Source organism: Heterodontus francisci, chromosome 8 (genome assembly GCF_036365525.1).
Source record: "Heterodontus francisci isolate sHetFra1 chromosome 8, sHetFra1.hap1, whole genome shotgun sequence".
In the NCBI taxonomy this organism is placed as follows: Eukaryota; Metazoa; Chordata; class Chondrichthyes; order Heterodontiformes; family Heterodontidae; genus Heterodontus; species Heterodontus francisci.
The window spans coordinates 79,506,987-79,526,021 of record NC_090378.1 but is presented as its reverse complement, the minus strand read 5'-3'; the positions used below and the strand labels follow the sequence as shown (position 1 = coordinate 79,526,021).

The following is a 19,035-nucleotide window of genomic DNA, read 5'->3' as shown; positions in this document are numbered from 1 at the left end:
CTGCTCACTGACGCTCAGTTTGGGTTCCGTCAGAGTCACTTAGCTCCTGACCTCATTACAGCCTTGGTTCAAATGTGGACAAAAGAGCTGAATTCAAGCGGTGAGGTGAGAGTGACTGCCCATGACATCAAGGCAGCATTTGACCACGTATGGCATCAAGGAGCCCTAGCAAAACTGGAGTCAATGGGAATCGGAGAAAACTTTCCATTGGTTGGAGTCATACCTAGCACAAAGAAAGGTGATTGTGGTTGTTAGAGGTCAATCATCTGAACTCCAGGACATCACTGCAGGAGTTCCTCAGGGTAGTGTCCTAGGCCCAAACATCTTCAGCTGCTTCATCAATGACCTTCCTTCAGTCATAAGGTCAGAAGTGGGGATGTTCGCTGATGATTGCACAATGTTTAGCACCATTCACGACGCCTCAGAAATGCAGCAAGACCTGGACAATATCCAGGCTTGGACTGATAATTGGCAAGTAATACTCGCGCCACTTAAGTGCCAGGCATTGACCATCTCCAACAAGAGAGAATCTAACCATCTCTCCCCTTGACATTCAGTGGCATTACAATAGCTGAATCCCCCACTATTAACATTCTGGGGGTTACCATTGACCAGAAACTGAACTGGAGTAGCCATATAAATACCGTGGCTACAAGAGCAGGTCAGAGGCTAGGAATCCTGCGGCGAGTAACTCACCTCCTGACTCCCCAAAGCCTATCCACCATCTACAAGGCACAAGTCAGGAGTGTGGTGGAATACTCTCGACTTTCCTGGATGGGTGCATCTCCAGCAACACTCAGGAAGCTCGACACCATCCAGAACAAAGCAGCCCACTTGATTGGCACCCCATCTACAAACATAAACTCCCTCCATCACCGATGCACAGTGTGAACCATCTATAAAATGCACTGCAGCAACGCACCAAGGCTCCTTTGACAACACCTTCCAAACCCACAACCTCTGCCATCTGGAAGGACAAGGGCAGCAAATGCTTGGGAACACCACCACCTGCAAGTTCCCCTCCAAGCCACACACCATCCTGACTTGGGAATATATCGCTGTTCCTTCACTGTCGCTGGGTCAAAATCCTGGAGCTCCCTTCCTAACAGCACTGTGGGTGTACCTACCCCACATGGACTGCAGTGGTTCAAGAAGGCAATTCACCACCTTTTCAAGGGCAATTAGAGATGGGCAATAAATGCTGGCCTAGCCAGCAACACCCACATCCCATGAATTAATTTTAAAAAAACATTTTGGTTGCGAGAATAGGAGAGGCAATATGAAATACAGGATGCAATTCTAAACAAGTTGCAGGAACAGAGAGATCTGGGATGTATGTTCACAAATCATGGAAGGTGCCAGGTCGGGTTAAGAATGCAGTTCACAAGATCTTTGGTTTTATAAATAGAGGCATAGTGTACAAAGGCAAGAAAGTTATGATGAACCTTCATTAATAAGCCACTTGAGACCAAACCAGTATATTAAGTCCCATTCTGGGCACCACACTTGAGGAAGGATGTGAAGGCTTTCAAGGAGATGCAGAGATGAGAGACTTCAGTTATGTAGGCAGATGCAATCGTGGCTTTAAAAAGGGAATTGGTTAAGCACCTGAAGGAAAACAAATTGTTGGGCTACAGGGAAAGGGTGGGACTGGCAAAAATGCTCTTGCAGAGAGCTGGCATGGGCTCAACAAGCCAAATGGCCGCCTCCTGTGCTGTAACCGTTCTGTGATTCTGTTCCTTATCAGAAATGCTGGTATGCAAGGTGGCATCATCAAAATGGATGTGACTGCAGCAGAGAAACTGAGAATGGAATAGAGTCCTTGCAGGTAGCAGGGTGGGAGAAAGTGTAGTCAGGATAGCGATGGGAGTCAATGAACTTATAATGGATATTAGTCGATAGCCTAGCCCCAGAAATGGAGACAGAGAAGTTGGGGAAGAGACGAGTCAAAGGTGGACCATGTGAAGGTGAGGGAGGAGTGTAAACTGGCTGCACAGTTGGTCAATTTTCCAGTTTGGGGCAAGAACAAGATACTGCACTAATACAGTCATCAATGTACCAGAAAAAATGGTGAAGGGGATCCGAGTAATACTGAACAAAGAATGTTCCACATGTTATTTTCAAATCCCTCCATGACCTCACTTCACTATCTATGTAATTTCCTCCAGCCCCACAATGTTCCGAGATATCTGCGCTCCTGTAATTCTGGCCTCTTGAGCTTCCCCGATTTTAAGCGCTCCACCATTGGTGTCCGCACCTTAAGTTGCCTAGGCCCTAAGCACTGGAGTATCCTCCCTACACTTCTCTGCCTCTTTACCTCGCTTTCATCCTTTAAGACATTCCTTAAAACTGACCCATTTGACCAAGCTTTTGACATCTGACCTAATATCTCCTTTTGTAGCTCGGTGTCATATTTTGTTTTATAATGTTCCTGTGAAGTTTCTTGGAATGTTTTATTACGTTAAAGGCACTAAATAAATATCAAGTTGTTGGATATCCATTTCCACAAAAGGCATAGCTCGGGGCCATACAGGCTCCCGTAGCAGCACTCTTTATTTGGAGGAAGTGAGTGCCATCAAAGGAGATGTCGTTCAATGCAAGAACAAATTCAGCAAGGGGGAGGATAGTGACGGTTGGGAACTGGTTGAGCCCCTGTTGAAAGAAGACAGGGAGGGCTCGCAGTCCTTATGCACTGCCCGAGAGTGTGGTGGAGGCTGATTCAATCATGGCTTTCAAAGGGGAATTGAATCATTATCTGAAGAGAAAAGAATTACAGAACTACGGGGAATAGGCAGTGGAGTGGGTCTAGCTGAGTTGCTCTTGCAGAGAGTCGGCGCAGACATAATGGGCCAAATTGCTGCCTCCTGTGCTGTAAACATTCTATAGTTCTACCCTTCCTGGTGGGAGATGGAAGTGTAGAGAGCTTGGACATCGATCGTGCGAGAGATGGTCAGGGCCAGGAAGCTGTTAACAGGTAAGGTAGTGGAGGGTGCCAGAAGAGTTGAGGAAGTGGGTGGGAAGAAACTGGACAAAGGAAGAAAAAATCCTCAAGGCGGAAAGAAATAGGTTCCATGGGCAAGAACAGGCTGAAACAATGGATCTACCAACACAGTCCTGTTTGTCAATCTTGGGAAGGAGGTGGAAGCAGACTGCAGCGTTGGGGCACTATGCGGTTGATCTGAATGTTGCAATGCACAGGTCGGTGAAGGTCCATGACCAGAGCTGTGAGACTGTTGCAAAAGTAAATAGTGTTAGGATGTACATTGAAACATGTAAATTAGGGAGACCTAAGGGACTCTCATTAGGTGTCCTTCATTTGCAGGTGTCCTTATTTTCAAAATGTTGATTGTATGAACAGTAAATTGGATGAGAGAGCCAATCCTGGAATACCTGGGTCTCCTACAGCATTTCTTTTTTCTCATCCTTAACTGGGATCGTGCCCAGTTCTGGAGCCCTGCAAGTGGGATGTCATTTCAGTTCATTTTCTGTTCATTGGGTTTCCTAGCTCGTTGCCACCTCATGGTCCTTTTTCATCGAGGGAGGGTTGTCGTGATCCTTGAATCTGCTACGTTTGTAGCCTGCACAGCGTGGGGACGCTGCTTTAGCACCAGAATGCCTGGCAAATGCCAGCCAAATAGGAGTGGACGTTTAATATTCTGCAGACCCAGGGGTAGGGGCCCATTCCCTTCGTGTGCATCTGCTGCTAAAGTTTTGAAGTGCAGGGTGATGGACAGGAGGGCTGTACATTAGTACCTGATGTACTGGTGGATTGGGTTGCCAGATCTGGTTTGAAGCATTCCTGGTCTGACCATGTGGCATTGGATCACATGACTTCAAATGTTATTGGATTTACCATTGCAATTCAAACACAAAATGGGAAGTATTACTTTGTCTCTGTGTAAAACCTTGGTCAGGCTTCTTCATAAAATACTGTTGATTTTTAATTCTTGTTATGTGGTTGGGTGTGTTAGAAGCCCTAAAAAAGGTCAGAGAAGGACCACGAGATTGATAGTTCATTTAAAGGTTCTTGGGTACGATGATAGGTCAAGAAAGGTGGGGCTTTTTACTTAGAAAAACATTTTCTTTGTGGAATTTTGATTGACGTCTTTAACTTAATGAAAGCAATTAGACTTGCTCAATGTGGATAGGCTATTTGAGATTTTATTTTTCAAAAAGTCGTCAACTTCAGGAGCAAGTTGCTGGCACATACAATGAGTATAGATTCACTGTGAGCATTCAGAAGAAATTTGATGAGTTCTGGACTGTGGCCAGATTAGATGGGTGTTGGAAAGCCTCCCAGCTTTCTCTTCCCCCCCCCCCCCCCCCCCCTTCAATAAATTGTTATAAGGCATTTTTTCTTTTCGTCTCTCCAGGAAGTTGATTAGCTGGTGGGTGGGAGGGAGCAGTAGATGGGATTGATGGTATGCAGAAGTTACACAATGGCACTTCAGAAAAGGCTCAATCCACTAGCTTGTGATCTTCTGCCTTTCATTTTCATGTTCGTATCACATGATTGGAATTAGTTTTCCTTTTCCTTCACTGACAAGGGAAGCACTGAGAAGCAAAAAACATTTACTGGGCTTCAATAAAGTTATTGGAATTTTTGATCAGATTTTTTTCTAATTCAACAGGTGAAAAGCTACGCGTGCTGTGCTATAACCAGAATGGCGAATGGTGTGAGGTACGCTCGAAGAACGGGCAGGGATGGGTCCCCAGCAATTATATTACACCTGTTAATAGCCTGGAAAAGCACTCCTGGTACCATGGCCCCGTCTCGCGTAGTGCAGCTGAGTACCTGCTTAGCAGCCTCATCAATGGCAGCTTTCTTGTACGAGAAAGTGAGAGCAGTCCGGGACAACTTTCAATATCCCTCCGCTACGAAGGTCGAGTTTACCACTATAGAATCAACACTACACATGATGCCAAGGTAAACAGTGAAACTGTCTTAACTACACATCATCTCTGCTTTATTTGTAAACTTTCTCTCTTCAGATCGTCGGAACAGGAATAGGTCATTCAGCCTGTCGAGCCTACTGTGCCATTCATTTAGATCATGGCTGATCATCCACCTCAATGCCACTTTCCCATGCTGTCTCCATATCCTTTGATGTCATTAGTCTCCAGAAATCTATCGATTTCTGTCTTGAACATGCTCAACAATTGAGCTTCCACAGCCCTCTGGGGTAGGGAATTCCAAAAGTTCACCACCCTCTGAGTGAAGAAATTCCTCCTCATCTTAGTCTTAAATGTCTTACCCCTTATTCTGAGACTATGTCCCCTGGTTCTAGACTCAGTTGTTAGGGGAAACATCCTTTCCACATGCACCCTGTCTTGCCCTGTAAAAATTTTGTAAGTTCCAATAAGATCACCTCTCATTCTTCAGAACTCTAGAGAATACAGGCCCAGTCTCCTCAATCTCTCCTCATAAGACAATCCTGCCATTCCAACGGGTCTGGTGGACCTCAGTTGCACTCCCTCTATGGCAAGTATATCCGTCCTTAGATAAGGAAACCAGAACTGTACATAATACTCCAAGTGTGGTCTCACCAAGGCGCTATACAGTTGCAGCAAGACTTCTTAACTTCTGTACTCAAATTCCCTTGCGATGAAGGCCAACATACCATTTGCCTTCCTTATTGATTGTTGCATCTGCATGCTAGCTTTTAGTGACTCATGAACAAGGACACCCATGTCCTTTTGGACATCAACACTTCCCAACCCCTCTCCATTTAAGAAATATTCTGTTTTTTTAGCTACCAAAGCGGATAAGGTCACACTTATTCACATTATATTCCGTCTGCCATGTTCTTGCCCATTCACTTACCCTGTCCAAATCTGCGTGAAACCTCCTTGCATCCTCCTCACAACTTACATTCCCACCTAGTTTTGTCTCAACCAATATGGAAATATTACAATTGGTTCCCACATCCAAATCACTTATATAGATTGTGAACAGCTGTGGTCCCAGCACTAATCCTTGCTGTACCCCACTACTAACAGCTTGCCATCCTGAGAATGACCTGTTTTTCCCTACTCTCTGAATTCTGTCTGTTAACCAATTCTCAATCCATACTAGTATTTTTTCCCCCAATTCCATGTGCTCTAATTTTGCTTACTAACCTCTTGTGTGGGACCTTGTCAAAAGCTTTCTGAAAATCCATATACACCACGTCCACTGGTTCTCCTTTATCTGTGCTACCTCCAACAGGTTTGTCAAACATGATTTCCCTTTCGTAAATCCATGTTTCCTTTACCTAATTTTAATGTTATTTTCTAAGTGTCCAGTTATCACATCCTTTTATAATAGATTCTAACATTTTCCCCACTATTTATGTCAAACTAACAGGTCTGCAGTTCTCCATTCTCCCTCTCTCTCCCTTCTTAAATAGTGAGGTTACATTTGCTACTTTCCAGTCTGCAGGAACCTTTTCAGAATCTATAGAATCTTGAAAGATAACCACCAATGCATCTACTATCTCTATAGCCACCTCCTTCAGCACTCTGGGATCTACCTTATCTGCTCCAGAGGATTTATCAACCTTCAATCCAGTTAACTTTTCAAGCAAATTAAAAGCAAAATACGGCAGATGCTGGAAATCTGAAATAAAAACAAGAAATGCTGGAAATACTCAGGTCTGGTAGCATCTGTGGAGAGAGAAGCAGAGTTAACCTTTCAGGTCAGTTACCCTTCATCAGAACTGGCAAAGGTAATAGGTTTTAAGCAAAGAAAGTGGGGTGGGGACAGAGATAACAAAAATAAAGGTGTTGATAGGACAGAGTCACAGAGAATAACTGACCAGAAGTCATGGAGCAAAGGCAAGTGCTGTGTTACTGGTATGTTGTATGTTTTCAAGAAGGAATTAGATATAGCTCTTGGGTTTAAAGGGATCAAAGGATATAGGGTGAAAGCGGGAACTGGTTACTGAGTTGGATGATCAGCCATGATCGTAATGAATGGCGGAGTAGGCTCGAAGGGCCGAATGGCCTCCTCCTATTTTCTATGTTGAAAGACAAAGCATTAATGCAGAGAGGGTGTTAATTGACAGAAAAATGAATAGCCCTGGCCCAAAGCACAAACATGAAAAAAACAGTGGGCAGGCACAGAAAAATTAATGATGAAATAAAATAAAATAAAAATAAAACATGAAAAAAAAACTGAAAATCAAGAGGGGGGCCTGTAATGCTCTGAAATTATTGAACTCAATGTTCAGTCCGGCAGGCTGTAGTGTGCCTAATCGGTAAATGAGATGCTGTTCCTCAAGCTTGCGTTGATGTTCACTGGAACACTGCAGCAATCCCAGGACAGAGATGTGGGCATGAGAGCAGTGGGGTGTGTTGAAATGGCAAGCAATCAGAAACTCTGGGTCATACTTTCAGACTGAGCTGAGGTGTTCAGCAAAGTGGTCACCCAATCTGCGTTTGGTCTCCCCAGTGTAGAGGAGGCCACATTGTGAACAGCGGATACAGTATACTAAATGGAAAGAAGTACAAGTAAATTGCTGCTTCACCTGAAAGGAGTGTTTGGGGCCTTGGATAGTGAGGAGAGAGGAGGTAAATGGGCAGGTATTACAGCTCCTGCGATTGCATGGAAAGATGCCGTGGGAAAGGGACAAGGTGTTGGGGATAACGGAAGAGTGGACCAGGGTGTCCTGGAGGGAACGATCCCTTCGGAATGCTCCCAGGAGGGGAGGGGAAGATGCGTTTGGTAGTGGAACCTTTCAGGTACTACCTCTTTATTGACACTAATCTCTTTCAGTTCCTCATTTTCACAAGTCGCTTGGTTCCCTAATATTTCTGGGAGATTTTCTGTGTCTTCCTCCGTGAAGACAGACGCAAAGTAATTGTTTAGTTTCTCTGCCATTTCCTTGTTCTCCATTATAAATTCTCCTGTCTCCACCTGTTACGGGCCCACATTTGTCTCGGCTAATCTTTTCCTTTTCACATACCTAAAGAAGCTTTTACAGTCCACCTTTTGTTTCTTGCTAGCTTGCATTCATATCCTCTTTTCCCTTTATCAGTTTCTTGGTCACCCTTTGCTGGGTTCTAAATTGCTCCCAATCCTCAGGCTTACCACTTTTTCTGGCATCCTTGTAAGCCACTTCCTTTGATCTAATGCAGTCTTAAACTTTTGTTAGTCACGGTTGATTCTCCTTTCCCATTAGGTGTTTGTGCCTTAGAGGAATATATATCTGTTGTAGACCATGTAGTACTTCAAATACTAGCTATTGTCTGTCTACTGTCAAATCTTTGAGTATTTTCCCAATCCATCATAGCCCTTCATAGTTTCCCTTGTTGAGATTTAAGGCCCAAGTTTCTGAATGAACTATATCACGTTCAAACTTGATGTGAAATTCTAGATCATGGTCAATATTTCCCAAAGGCTTCTATGCAGGTTATAATTAGCTCTTTCTCGTTGCATAATAAATCTAAAATAGCCCAATCCCTAGTTCTTCAACGTACTGGACCAGAAATCCATCTCGTACACACTCCAGGAATTCATCTTCCACAGCATTAGTGCTGATTAGGTTTACCCAGTCTATATGTAAATTGAACTCACTCATTATTGCTGTATTACCCACATTACAGGCATCTCTAATTTCCTGATTTATACTGTGCCCAACATTACCACTACTGTTTGGTGGCCTATAAGCAATTCCCACCAATGTTTGCTGCTCCTTGCAGTGTCTTAGTGCCACCCAAACTGATTCTACATCTTGATCGTTTGATCTAAGATCCCCTCTCACTAATGTACTGATTTCATCCCTTACTAAGAGCACTACGCCACCTCCTTTTCCTTATTGCTTATCCTTCCTAAATGACAAATGTCCTTGGATATTCAGTTCCCAATCTTGGTCACCCTGCAGCCACATCTCTGTAATGGCAATTAAATCCTACCCATTTACCTCAATCTGTGCCTTGGAATCACCAACCTTGTTGCGAATGCTGCATGCATTCAGATAGAGTGCCTTCAATTCTGCCTTTTCGACATTATTCTGCATTCTGATCTTATTTGATGCTTGCCTTTGCTTCATCTGTCTTCTGATTTCACTTGCTACATTTCTACTTTTTGTTACCAATTTTGCTTCCCTCCAATCTGAGCTCCCTCTCAGGTTGCCATCCTCCTGTAAATCTAGTTTAAACCCTCCCCAACAGCAGTAGCAGATCTCCCTGCAAGGATATTAGTCCCGGCCCTGCTAAGATGCAACCCATCCATCTTGTACAGGTCCCACTTGCCCCAAAGCCAGTCCCAGTGCCTCAGAAATCTGATGCCCTCCCTTCTACACCAGTTCTCCAGCCACATGTTTAATCGCTCAGTCCTCCTAATGTACTGATCTCATTCCTTACTAAGAGCGCTACCCCACCTCCTTTTCCTTTTTGCCTATTCTCTAAGCTGACTCGCACGTGGGACTGCAAGTAATCAGAATACTGCTTTTGAGGTCCTGCTTTTTAATCTTGCTCCTCGCTCACGAAAATCTACTTGCAGAACTTCATCCCCCTTCCTACCTATGTCGTTGGTCCCAGTGTGGACCACCACCTCTGGCTGTTCATTCCCCCCCCCCCCACTACCAGAAGAATGTCCTGTAGTTGCTCAATGACAAACTTGACCCTGGCACCAGGGTGGCAACATACCATTCTGGAGCTGCGTCTACACCATGGACACCTGTCTGTTCCCCTAACTCATGAATCCCCTGTCATTGCTACTCTTCCACTCTGCTTCCTCCCCTTCTGTGCAGCTGAGCCACTTGTGGTGCCACAGACTTGGCTCTGACTGCAGTCCTGTGAGGAACCATCGCCCTCACCAGTATCCAAAAACGGAGAACTAATTAGTGAGCAAGATTGTCTCGGGACTTCTGCACTATCTGCCTGGCGGTCACCCATTCCCTATCTGCCTGCATGCTCCTAACCTGTGTTGTGACCACCTCCCTAAACAGGCTATCCTTGTCGTTCTCCACCTCGCAGATGCACCACAGTGTCTCCAGCTGCTACTTGAGTTCCGAAACACAGAGCTCCAGCTTGTGCAGCCGTTGACACGTCCTGCACATGTGTTTGTTGAGGACACATGGTGCATTCATGACTTCCCACATGCCACAGGCTGTACATTCCACTCGGCTGAGTTGCCCTGCCATACCTTAACATTACAGACTATTTTTATAAGTAGAATAACTTAACAGTTACTCACCAACCACCTCCTCCCGCTGCACCAAAGTAAGAACCAAATGCTGTTGGGTGAAAAATGTAGAAAAAAGGAGCACCTCCTCCCCTCTTCACCGAACTCCCCACTTACCAAACTCATATATGCATACTTTGCTGACATCTGCATTCAGGCACCCAACCCACCCACCCACCCAACTGTTTTCTTTCCTCTAGCAGAAATTGACATGTGTGACCTGCCACTATTGGCACCAGTCACCCTTCCATGCCTCAAATGGTCATTCTTCATTTCTGAACTTAAATAGTGAATGTTGATGGTCTGCTGAGGAAAATATAACAAGCCCAATCCTGTTCTCACTATTTGTACACACTTGCTCACAGAGGTCACCTGATAGGGCATGGGATCATGAGTGGAAATTATTATTCTTGCTCAGTGGTTTTGAGCCTAATTCAAGCACCCCTTGCCATTACAGCTACAATCAGTAAGATTGTAAACCAGTTCGTTTGGAAAAAAATAGCAATATCGTATCATAAAAAGCATTTACCTATGTTTATCTGGGGCGCCTTGGAAGTGGCAAAGTTAAAATACTGGATTACATAGTATTCTGAAAGCATGTCATTAAAAAGTTATGCAGGACAGATAAAATGAAAAGACTAGCTTTTTTCTCAGAACAGTTGTAGTCGTTAATGCTTTTTGTTCAATTCCTGTATGCTGAGAATTTTCAAGCTTCTGAGTTGTTAAATCATGCCTCCCCGAAACAAAAGTGGATCAGGTTATTGAGCAAGCCTCTATTACAGAAATCAGGGCAGTAGACTTGCAGTAACAATGCAATATCATTCAGCTATTACAAAATATAGGTACTCCCCAAATTATACTTGCGTGCCTGTTTTCAAAAGGATGGGTCATCTGTTGCTGTTTGTAATGAACGCTGCATTTATTTTACAGATTCCTACCGTCTTGGCTTCTGACAGCAGCTCCTGTGGATGTAGAGGTTGCCTAGTTTATATGAAAGGCAGTTTATTTGTCATTCCTCCTAAAACTGGTCAACCAGTTTTATATTAAAACCACTGCACATGCACATTTTTATATGTGGCATTGTTTCAAATTTACAAAAAGCTGCCATTTTCCAAGTGCTGCTGTCACCCCAATTTAGCAGTAGTGGGAGGGTGGGGGTGGGAGGGAACAGAAAAACAGTTAAGTTCTATACAGAGTAAAAGGTCCGAATTGCTCTGACAGTAGTTGCAGATAAGAATGTGACACAGATTAGTTCACTGACTGCCTCTGTCAGTGGTACACTTTTGATTTGTGTTGCTTTTGGGGTGGCACTGGTTCCTGTACAGACAAGTTGAAGCCATACAAAAGCAAGATGCTGGAGATCTGAAATCAAAGCAGAAAATGCTAAAAATACTCAGGTCAGGTATTATCTGTGGTGAGAGAAACCGTTAATGTTTCAGCCAGTGACCTTTCATCAGATCACAGAAGGTTGAAGCCATCTGTATTGTGATGACATGAGTATTTCCTGCAAATTGCTGGATTCATACAGACTTTGGAGCTGCTATTCAGAACAGCCAGTCAATATAAATACACTAGGTTGCTGCTTTGGTACACATGGGTGAAAACTGACCCAAATCATTACTTCTAGTGGCAGTAGTTTTGTTTTATTCAGGTGTTTTGTTCTAGATTCTCAGCCATGCAATTGTGGGTTTCTATCCTGGAGAACTAGTCACATGAAATTTATTTTGTTGGGCCAAGTAAATAGATGAAAGTGGGTAAGATGAGCTGAAAGGAACTATGGGGCAGGCATTCAAAACTGGGATCCATCCCAATTTTGATTGCTCATTAGTAGCTTGCATAGTAATTGCAATGACAGTGAGTCACCAACTTTGCTGTACTATAGTTAAAAAGGACTTTGCAAACAGAAGGTATCATTGTGATGTGTGCACTTGTCCTACCCAGGTACTGTTGCTACTACAGCAGGCTTTCATGTAGTGAGCTACTGACCTCACTTGTAGATCCTGTAGGAATTAGTAAACTCAATTATTATTTTTTTTAAAAAGACAGTAAATCAGACCCCTATTACTGATCAGCATTATTTGACCTGCTTAACAAGGCAAATGATGTCCACCAATTTCCACATATAATGTGTGATCTTATCTCAGCAGGTTGCACTGAGGCTTCTGTGTTAACAAGTTGTGAGTTTCAGCCCTATTCTAGAACTTAAATACATGTTATCTAAAATATTTCAGGGCAGTACTAAAGGCATGCAGCATTATTAGAGATGCCTTTTTTCAGACGAGGTGCTAAAATGATAGCCTTTTTGTCATTGAGCTGGATGCAAAAGTTCCCATGGTGTATTTGAAGAGCAAGGGAACTCTCCCAGATCCTGCAGCATTCCTTCCTCTGCCAACGTTAAAAAAAAAATTGACTGAGCTGTTGATCTAATTTGCTGTTTGTGGGATCTTGCTGTACATATTGTCTGCTGTATTAAGGAGACAAATAAAAGTAACTTCTTTATCTCCATTAAAATAAATTTCAAAACATAGACCTTTCCTTTCTATTTATCTTTGTGTTGCACATCACAACTCATTTTCCTTGCAGTTGGCAGGACAGATTGGGCTGAATTGCATTTCTTTTTGTGATCATTCGCAGTCGCCCTGTTTGAAAAGGAATTTTCCAGCAAGCGACCAGGCTGTTCGTTCTTTCAATTTTTATTTGACTTAAGACCACTGGTACCAATTGAGTGGCAGCATTTAGAAAAGAGAAGGAAACGATATGCCTCAAATAACCTTCAATGGCTTATTAAACTTAGAAGTATTTCCTTGTCTAGAAATAGAAACAGTTAAGTTTTTGTGTCCAGCCAGAAAAAATATTAAAGCAGTTTGACACGATGGAATAATCCCTAATCTCTATCTTATTTAATGAGTCAGTTTCTGCAGAACAATGTGAATTGTATTGAAGTTGCATAGTATTACATAATATCTATGCCACAAAAACACACCATTCAGCCAACAGGTCCACATGAGCTTGCTCCCACCCTTCTTCATCTAACCCCATTGACATTTCCTACTAGTTTATTTGGTTAGAAGCAATTCACAGGTAAAACTGATTTACAGCGACATATTGCCAGCATCAACTTTCACTTTACTGTAAAACTAAGGTACCTGAATGGTTATAATCGCAAACATGTATTCAAGATTGTAATTCATTTGTTCTGTTATGCTGAACTAGTTGCCCTAGTAGAGATTGATTTCTGTGTGAAATAATAACGTGTAAATGTCAAATGGTTCCCCTTAAATTGTCAGCAATGACTGGTGATCTTGTTTGCAGATGAAGGGCATTAAATGCTCCAGCACTGGTTGAGTGGGTGTTGGGGGGGGGGGGGGGGGGGGGGGGGGTGGCGCGGTTAGTGGTGTATTTTAAGAGTACTTAGTTGTTTGACTTTTGTAACTCTGGCATGGCAAATCAAATTTATTCTGAGATGCCATGACCCCTATAAGGAGCTGATTAGGAAATATGTTTAGGAAATTGCATGCACCTGTTCTAATGAAGGGGAAATCATTGATGTCCTAACTTACATTTTATCCAGAATGTTCAGCAATGTTTCCTTATCCATTGTATTTATTTTTTCCTCACCAGTTTTCTCCTGTATCTGATCTGTATTGCTCAGGTACTCACTGAACTGTACATACCAAGGGAGGGGAGAAAACCTTTTTTTTTATTCATTTGTGCAATGTGAATATTGCTGACAAGGCCAGCATTTATAGCCTATCATTATCCTGGAGAAGGTGGTGATGAGCGTCTTATTGAACTGCTGCAATCCTTGTGGTGTAGTTGCTGTTAGGGAGGGAGTTCCAGGATTTTGACTGTGAAGGAACAATGATATAGTTCCAAGTAAGGATGATGGGCAACTTGTGGAGGGTTTTGGGGGGAGCTTGCGGTAATGGTGGTCCCATGCATCTGCTGTTCTTCTTCTAGATGATAGAGGTCACAGGCTTGGAAGGTGCTGTTGAAGGAGTCTTGGCGAGTTGCTGTGGTGCAGATGTACACATTGCTGCCACTGTGTGCCAGTAGTGAAGGGAATGACTATTTAAGGTGGTAGGTGGCTGCCGATCAAGTGAGCTGTTTTGTCCTGTATAGTGTCAAGCTTCTTGAGTGTTGTTGGAGCTGCACTCATCCAGGCAAATGGAGAGCATTCCATCACACTCCTGACTTGTGCCTTGAATATGATGGACAGGCTTTAGGGAGTCAGGAAATGAGTTACACGCCACAGAATTCCCAGCCTCTGACCTGCTCTTGTAGCCACAGTATCGACATGGTTGCTCCAGTGAAGTTTCTGGTCAGTAGTTATCCCAGGATGATGGTGATGGGGGATTCAGTGATGGTAATGCTATTGAATGTCAAGGAGAGATGTTTAGATTCTCTCTTGCTGGGGATGGTCATTGCCTGCCACTTGTGTGGCGCAAAGATTACTTGCCACATAGCCTAAGCCTGAATGCTTTCCAGGTCTTGCAGCATGCGGGCACTGACAGCTTCACTGTCTATGGAGTTGCGTATGGTACTGAACACTGCAATCATCAGCGAACATTGCCAGTTCTGGCTTTATGTTGGAGGGAAGGGCATTGATGGAGCAGACCAAGATGGCTGGACCTCGGACACTACCTTGAGGAACTCCTGCAGTGATGTCCTGGAGCTAAGATGATTGGCATCCAACAACCACAACCATTTTCCTTTGTGCTAAGTATGACTCCAAAAGGTGGAGGGTTTTCACTCTGATTCCCATTATCTTCAATTTTACTCGAGCTCCTTGATGTTGCATTCAGTTAAATGCTGCCTTGATATCAAGGGCAGTCACTTTCACCTGACCTCTGGAATTCAGCTCTTTTGTCCATGTTTGGGCCAAGACTGTAATGAAGTCAGGAGCCGGATAGCCCTGGCAGAACCCAAACTGATCATTGATGAGCAGGTTTTTGGTGAGTAAGTGCTGCTTGACAGCACTGTCAATGGCAGCTTCTATCACTTTGCTGATGATTGAGAGTAGACTGATGACTGGGTTGGATTTGTCCTGCTTTTTGTGGACATGATATGCCCAAGTAATTTTCCACATTGTTGGGTAAATGCCAGTTTTGCAGCTGTACTGGAACAGCTAGGCTAGGGGTGCAGCTAGTTCTGGAGCACATCTTCAGTGCAACAGCTGGGATGTTGTCAGGGCCCATAGCCTTCGCTGTAACTTCTGAGGAAAACAAAATGAAAAGACAGTGATCCAAATCTTAAAGAAACCAACTATCTTTTAAACTGGAATTCAATTAAATCATTCTCTTTTTCAGTTTAAAAGAATTAAAAATTGTACTAAGAGTGGCATTCTAGCATTAATACCTGCTGTATTATTTCATCCAAGTACGCAATGCATCAAAATACAGTTTGGGGGCATCTTTAGTGGATATTGTCATTTGCTATCACATGTAAACTGTCCAAGTTTTGGGTAAGCAACCTGTATTACAAAAGTGCTGTAGCTTATTTTAACTACTTTACTCTTGGTGGAAAAAGCAGTTCCAGAAATGGTTGTTTTCTTTCCTCAGGTGTATGTGACAGCAGAGAGCCGGTTTAACACATTGGCAGAGCTAGTTCATCACCATTCCACTGTGGCCGACGGGCTGGTCACAACTCTGCACTACCCTGCTCCAAAATGCAACAAACCCACTGTTTACGGAGTCTCTCCCATTCATGACAAGTGGGAGATGGAACGCACTGATATCACAATGAAACACAAGCTGGGCGGAGGGCAGTACGGGGAAGTGTATGTCGGAGTTTGGAAAAAGTACAGCCTTACCGTAGCAGTAAAAACACTGAAGGTACGTATTTCATGAACAACAATGTGCTCAGATGTATTGTCAGTTGTTCTTTGGCAACATATCAACACCACCTTATATTTATTTAACTTCCTACCATCTGCTCAGTGTGAAAGTAACTGGAGAAATTAATTTTCCCATGTCTGTTTTGCTGTGCAAGTGTGCACTTGGTTAAGAATACCAAAGTACTGTATGTTATATAGGGACATTGCTGAAAAATCATATGCATCGCGAGGATTTATAATGAATTATTATAGCAGTTTGGTATAGATTATAAGGGATTAATGGCTCAAGCATGAGGGGGATTGTGGCAAGAAGATGCAACAGTCTTCTGGCTAAATTACATTTGTTTTAAGTTGAAAGCTTTAGGTTGAGACTGTTTTTTATTCTAGGTTTCAGATATATGGAGAAAAACACGGGCGAAAAATGTTTTATCCAGTTGAAGATGTAAGATAATCTGTGAACTAATGATTCAGCATTTATATATGTCTTTAAAAAAACAAGAGCCTGGGTGGTGGTGGTCATTCAGGATGTTTTGCATTTTCATTACTACGTGAAAGGACAGTAGGTTACAGGTTTACGGCGCTGGTGTGAGTTCCCGTTCTTAGCCGTGGTGTGCTCAAGTGCAATGTAGAAGATAGGCATTTAGGGAATGAAGGGAGAATGAGAAAGAGGCAGCTCCTGTGAGCCTCCTTTTGGGTGGTTGCAGTGCAATATTATTGGCAGAGGACTGGAAAGTTGTCTCCAAGATGACGATTGATGACGTGGAGACACGTGGTGGGGGATGTGGAGGGAGTGAAAGTAATTTCAGAGTGAATTTCCTGCGCTGCTGATCATGCTTTCGCAAGATTGTTTGTTTTATAATTAGGAACTCTGTACATTTCAGATTTTCTGTAATTTGTAGTTTGATTTGAATATAGGGCACATAGTGTTTAATTTTTTTTCGTGTCTTCTCTGTAGGACTGTTTTTTCGCTAACCTATCTGTTTTTACTGGTTTTTACCTTTATTTGAGCTGCATGTTCAGATGATTAAAGTCCCTGGTTACTTAACAAAATCAAGAGTGTTGTGCAAAATAAAGTTCTATTTTTGGTGTTTAGTTCTATTCAGTTTGTTTCTAATGAGTAATTTGATCAATTGTAACCATTTTTGTTTGAGAAATGAGTTCTGGCTCCATCTAGTGGTCGTTGCACCTCCTCAATTCTCATCCTCCATGCACCGTAAGGTTAGCAGAACAAGAAGGGTGGAGTTAGGGCTGAATCCCAAGTTTTTGAAAATGCTTACAGTATAAGGGCATTGACCACATGGCTTTGTTTCTTGTTAGCGTTGTTCCCATGGGCTTTGTTCCTGATAGTCAGCTCCAGCAACCTGAAGAAATTTTCTTTAATGTAAATTTTGCCCATGAAGTTCAAGTTATGGTTTGTAGCTTTGAAATTTTCTAACTAATGCTGTATGTTGCTGTTTAAGGACAATTTGCATACCCATTATTTTTCAGCCATCTCTGGTTTGAGTATGCAAAATATGCTGAGGAAAGTCTCAAAATGAGAAGGCAGCCGACAAAGATGAGTGCAAACCCTAAAGTGATATTGATACCATCGAGGCAATCCCAGGGACTCTTGCGTTGTCAACGGCAAGGCACTAGCCATGTTGACTTGCACATCACTTCATCCAACTGGCGATCCGCTGTTAGCTAGCGCGCCCTAACTTAGCTGGACTCTCCTGCCACACTATCAGCTGATGGCAAGAGTGAAGTGTAGGGCATCACAACCATGTGGCATCACTGTAGACTGGCACCAGAAACCGGTCCATATGGGTTCTAAAAACATTCCAAATAAATTTGCTTAGGAATGCAAGAACTTTAACAGATTTGCAAACAAACTGAAATGATAAGTGGAAACTGTTTATGGGGTTCAGCAAGAGACTCTGCCAATATGTATTGTGGCAATATTGTCTCAGCCTGCTAAATTTATCTCCCTGGTGTTGTAAATCAAGATGGTGTACTGGTGTCTTTTGTAAATAGAATGTAATTTGACACAAGAATGCAGCCACCAAGCAAATTTGGGGCAGGAAGTGTGATTTTACTCATTTTGCTTGCCTTCATATGGCAGGGGTGGACAGAGCCCAGACACAGGGAACAGAAATAAGATGAGAGCATGCTATGTCTGTGCACTAGCTGGTTTCAGGATAGCATTGAGGAAAGCCTGGAAGCAGGCTATCCAGCCCACACTCTAGACTAGAGTAGTACATGGCACAGATTAGCTAACTCACGCTTTTGGCTAGGATGCGTGCACGGCGTGCAGGTTATCTAGCCGATACTCTTGCCAAGGTTAATCTATGACATACATTATCCAGCCAGCATTCTTTCCTAGCGTTAGTACTTGGTATATGGAAGATCAAGAAAGCAGAGGAAGATTTCCTTTTTTTTAAAAACCTGTTAAAATAAAACTGCTTTAGAAAAAGAGTAATGATAAACAATTGAAGTGTTGAAATAAGTCTGTGTGTTAGTGAAAAAGATTCCACATTATCTGGCATGCTAATTTTATCTTCAGTGACGAGTAAGAATAGCCAATTCTGGTTTGTCGATGCTTCAAAAATTTGCTATTTATGTCAAGTATGGTGCATTTTCTTAGTAACAGATTGTCTCTTTTTTAAAAAAAAAGGAGGACACAATGGAGGTGGAGGAATTCCTGAAGGAAGCTGCTGTAATGAAAGAAATTAAACATCCAAACTTAGTTCAGCTACTAGGCAAGTGTTTCCGGACTCCGTTGTCGTCTGATGCGAACTAGTCCTGTGTTGACAGTAGTGCAGTTCACCGTTTGGCTCTTTCTTGAATATTTCTTATATTCCATCCTGCCAACTCTTTCCCTGAGAAAAAACAACTGACAACACATGAATTGTCAGTGCAGTGAGTGTGATCAAATAAGTTTTTATAATATGTATTCTGTTTATGCTGCTTGTTAAATGTTAAAGCTTGCAAACATTTCAAGTAGTGGCATGATTTTCATGTAGTTAGAAGCTATGTGAGTATTATTTGAGCC

At 42.8% G+C, this 19,035-nt stretch overlaps 1 protein-coding gene across 7 annotated transcripts in view; it reads left to right on the top strand.

Moving 5' to 3' along the window:
• The window catches only part of abl2 (c-abl oncogene 2, non-receptor tyrosine kinase), a 125,763-nt gene that overhangs the window by 92,553 nt on the left and 14,175 nt on the right, over window positions 1–19,035 (top strand). For all 7 annotated transcript variants that reach the window (XM_068037446.1, XM_068037445.1, XM_068037441.1 and 4 more), the window contains exons 3-5: window positions 4,632–4,927; window positions 15,730–16,002; window positions 18,658–18,742. In XM_068037446.1, the coding sequence (XP_067893547.1) occupies window positions 4,632–4,927; window positions 15,730–16,002; window positions 18,658–18,742 (654 nt within the window). The remainder of the gene's footprint in view (window positions 1–4,631; window positions 4,928–15,729; window positions 16,003–18,657; window positions 18,743–19,035) is intronic.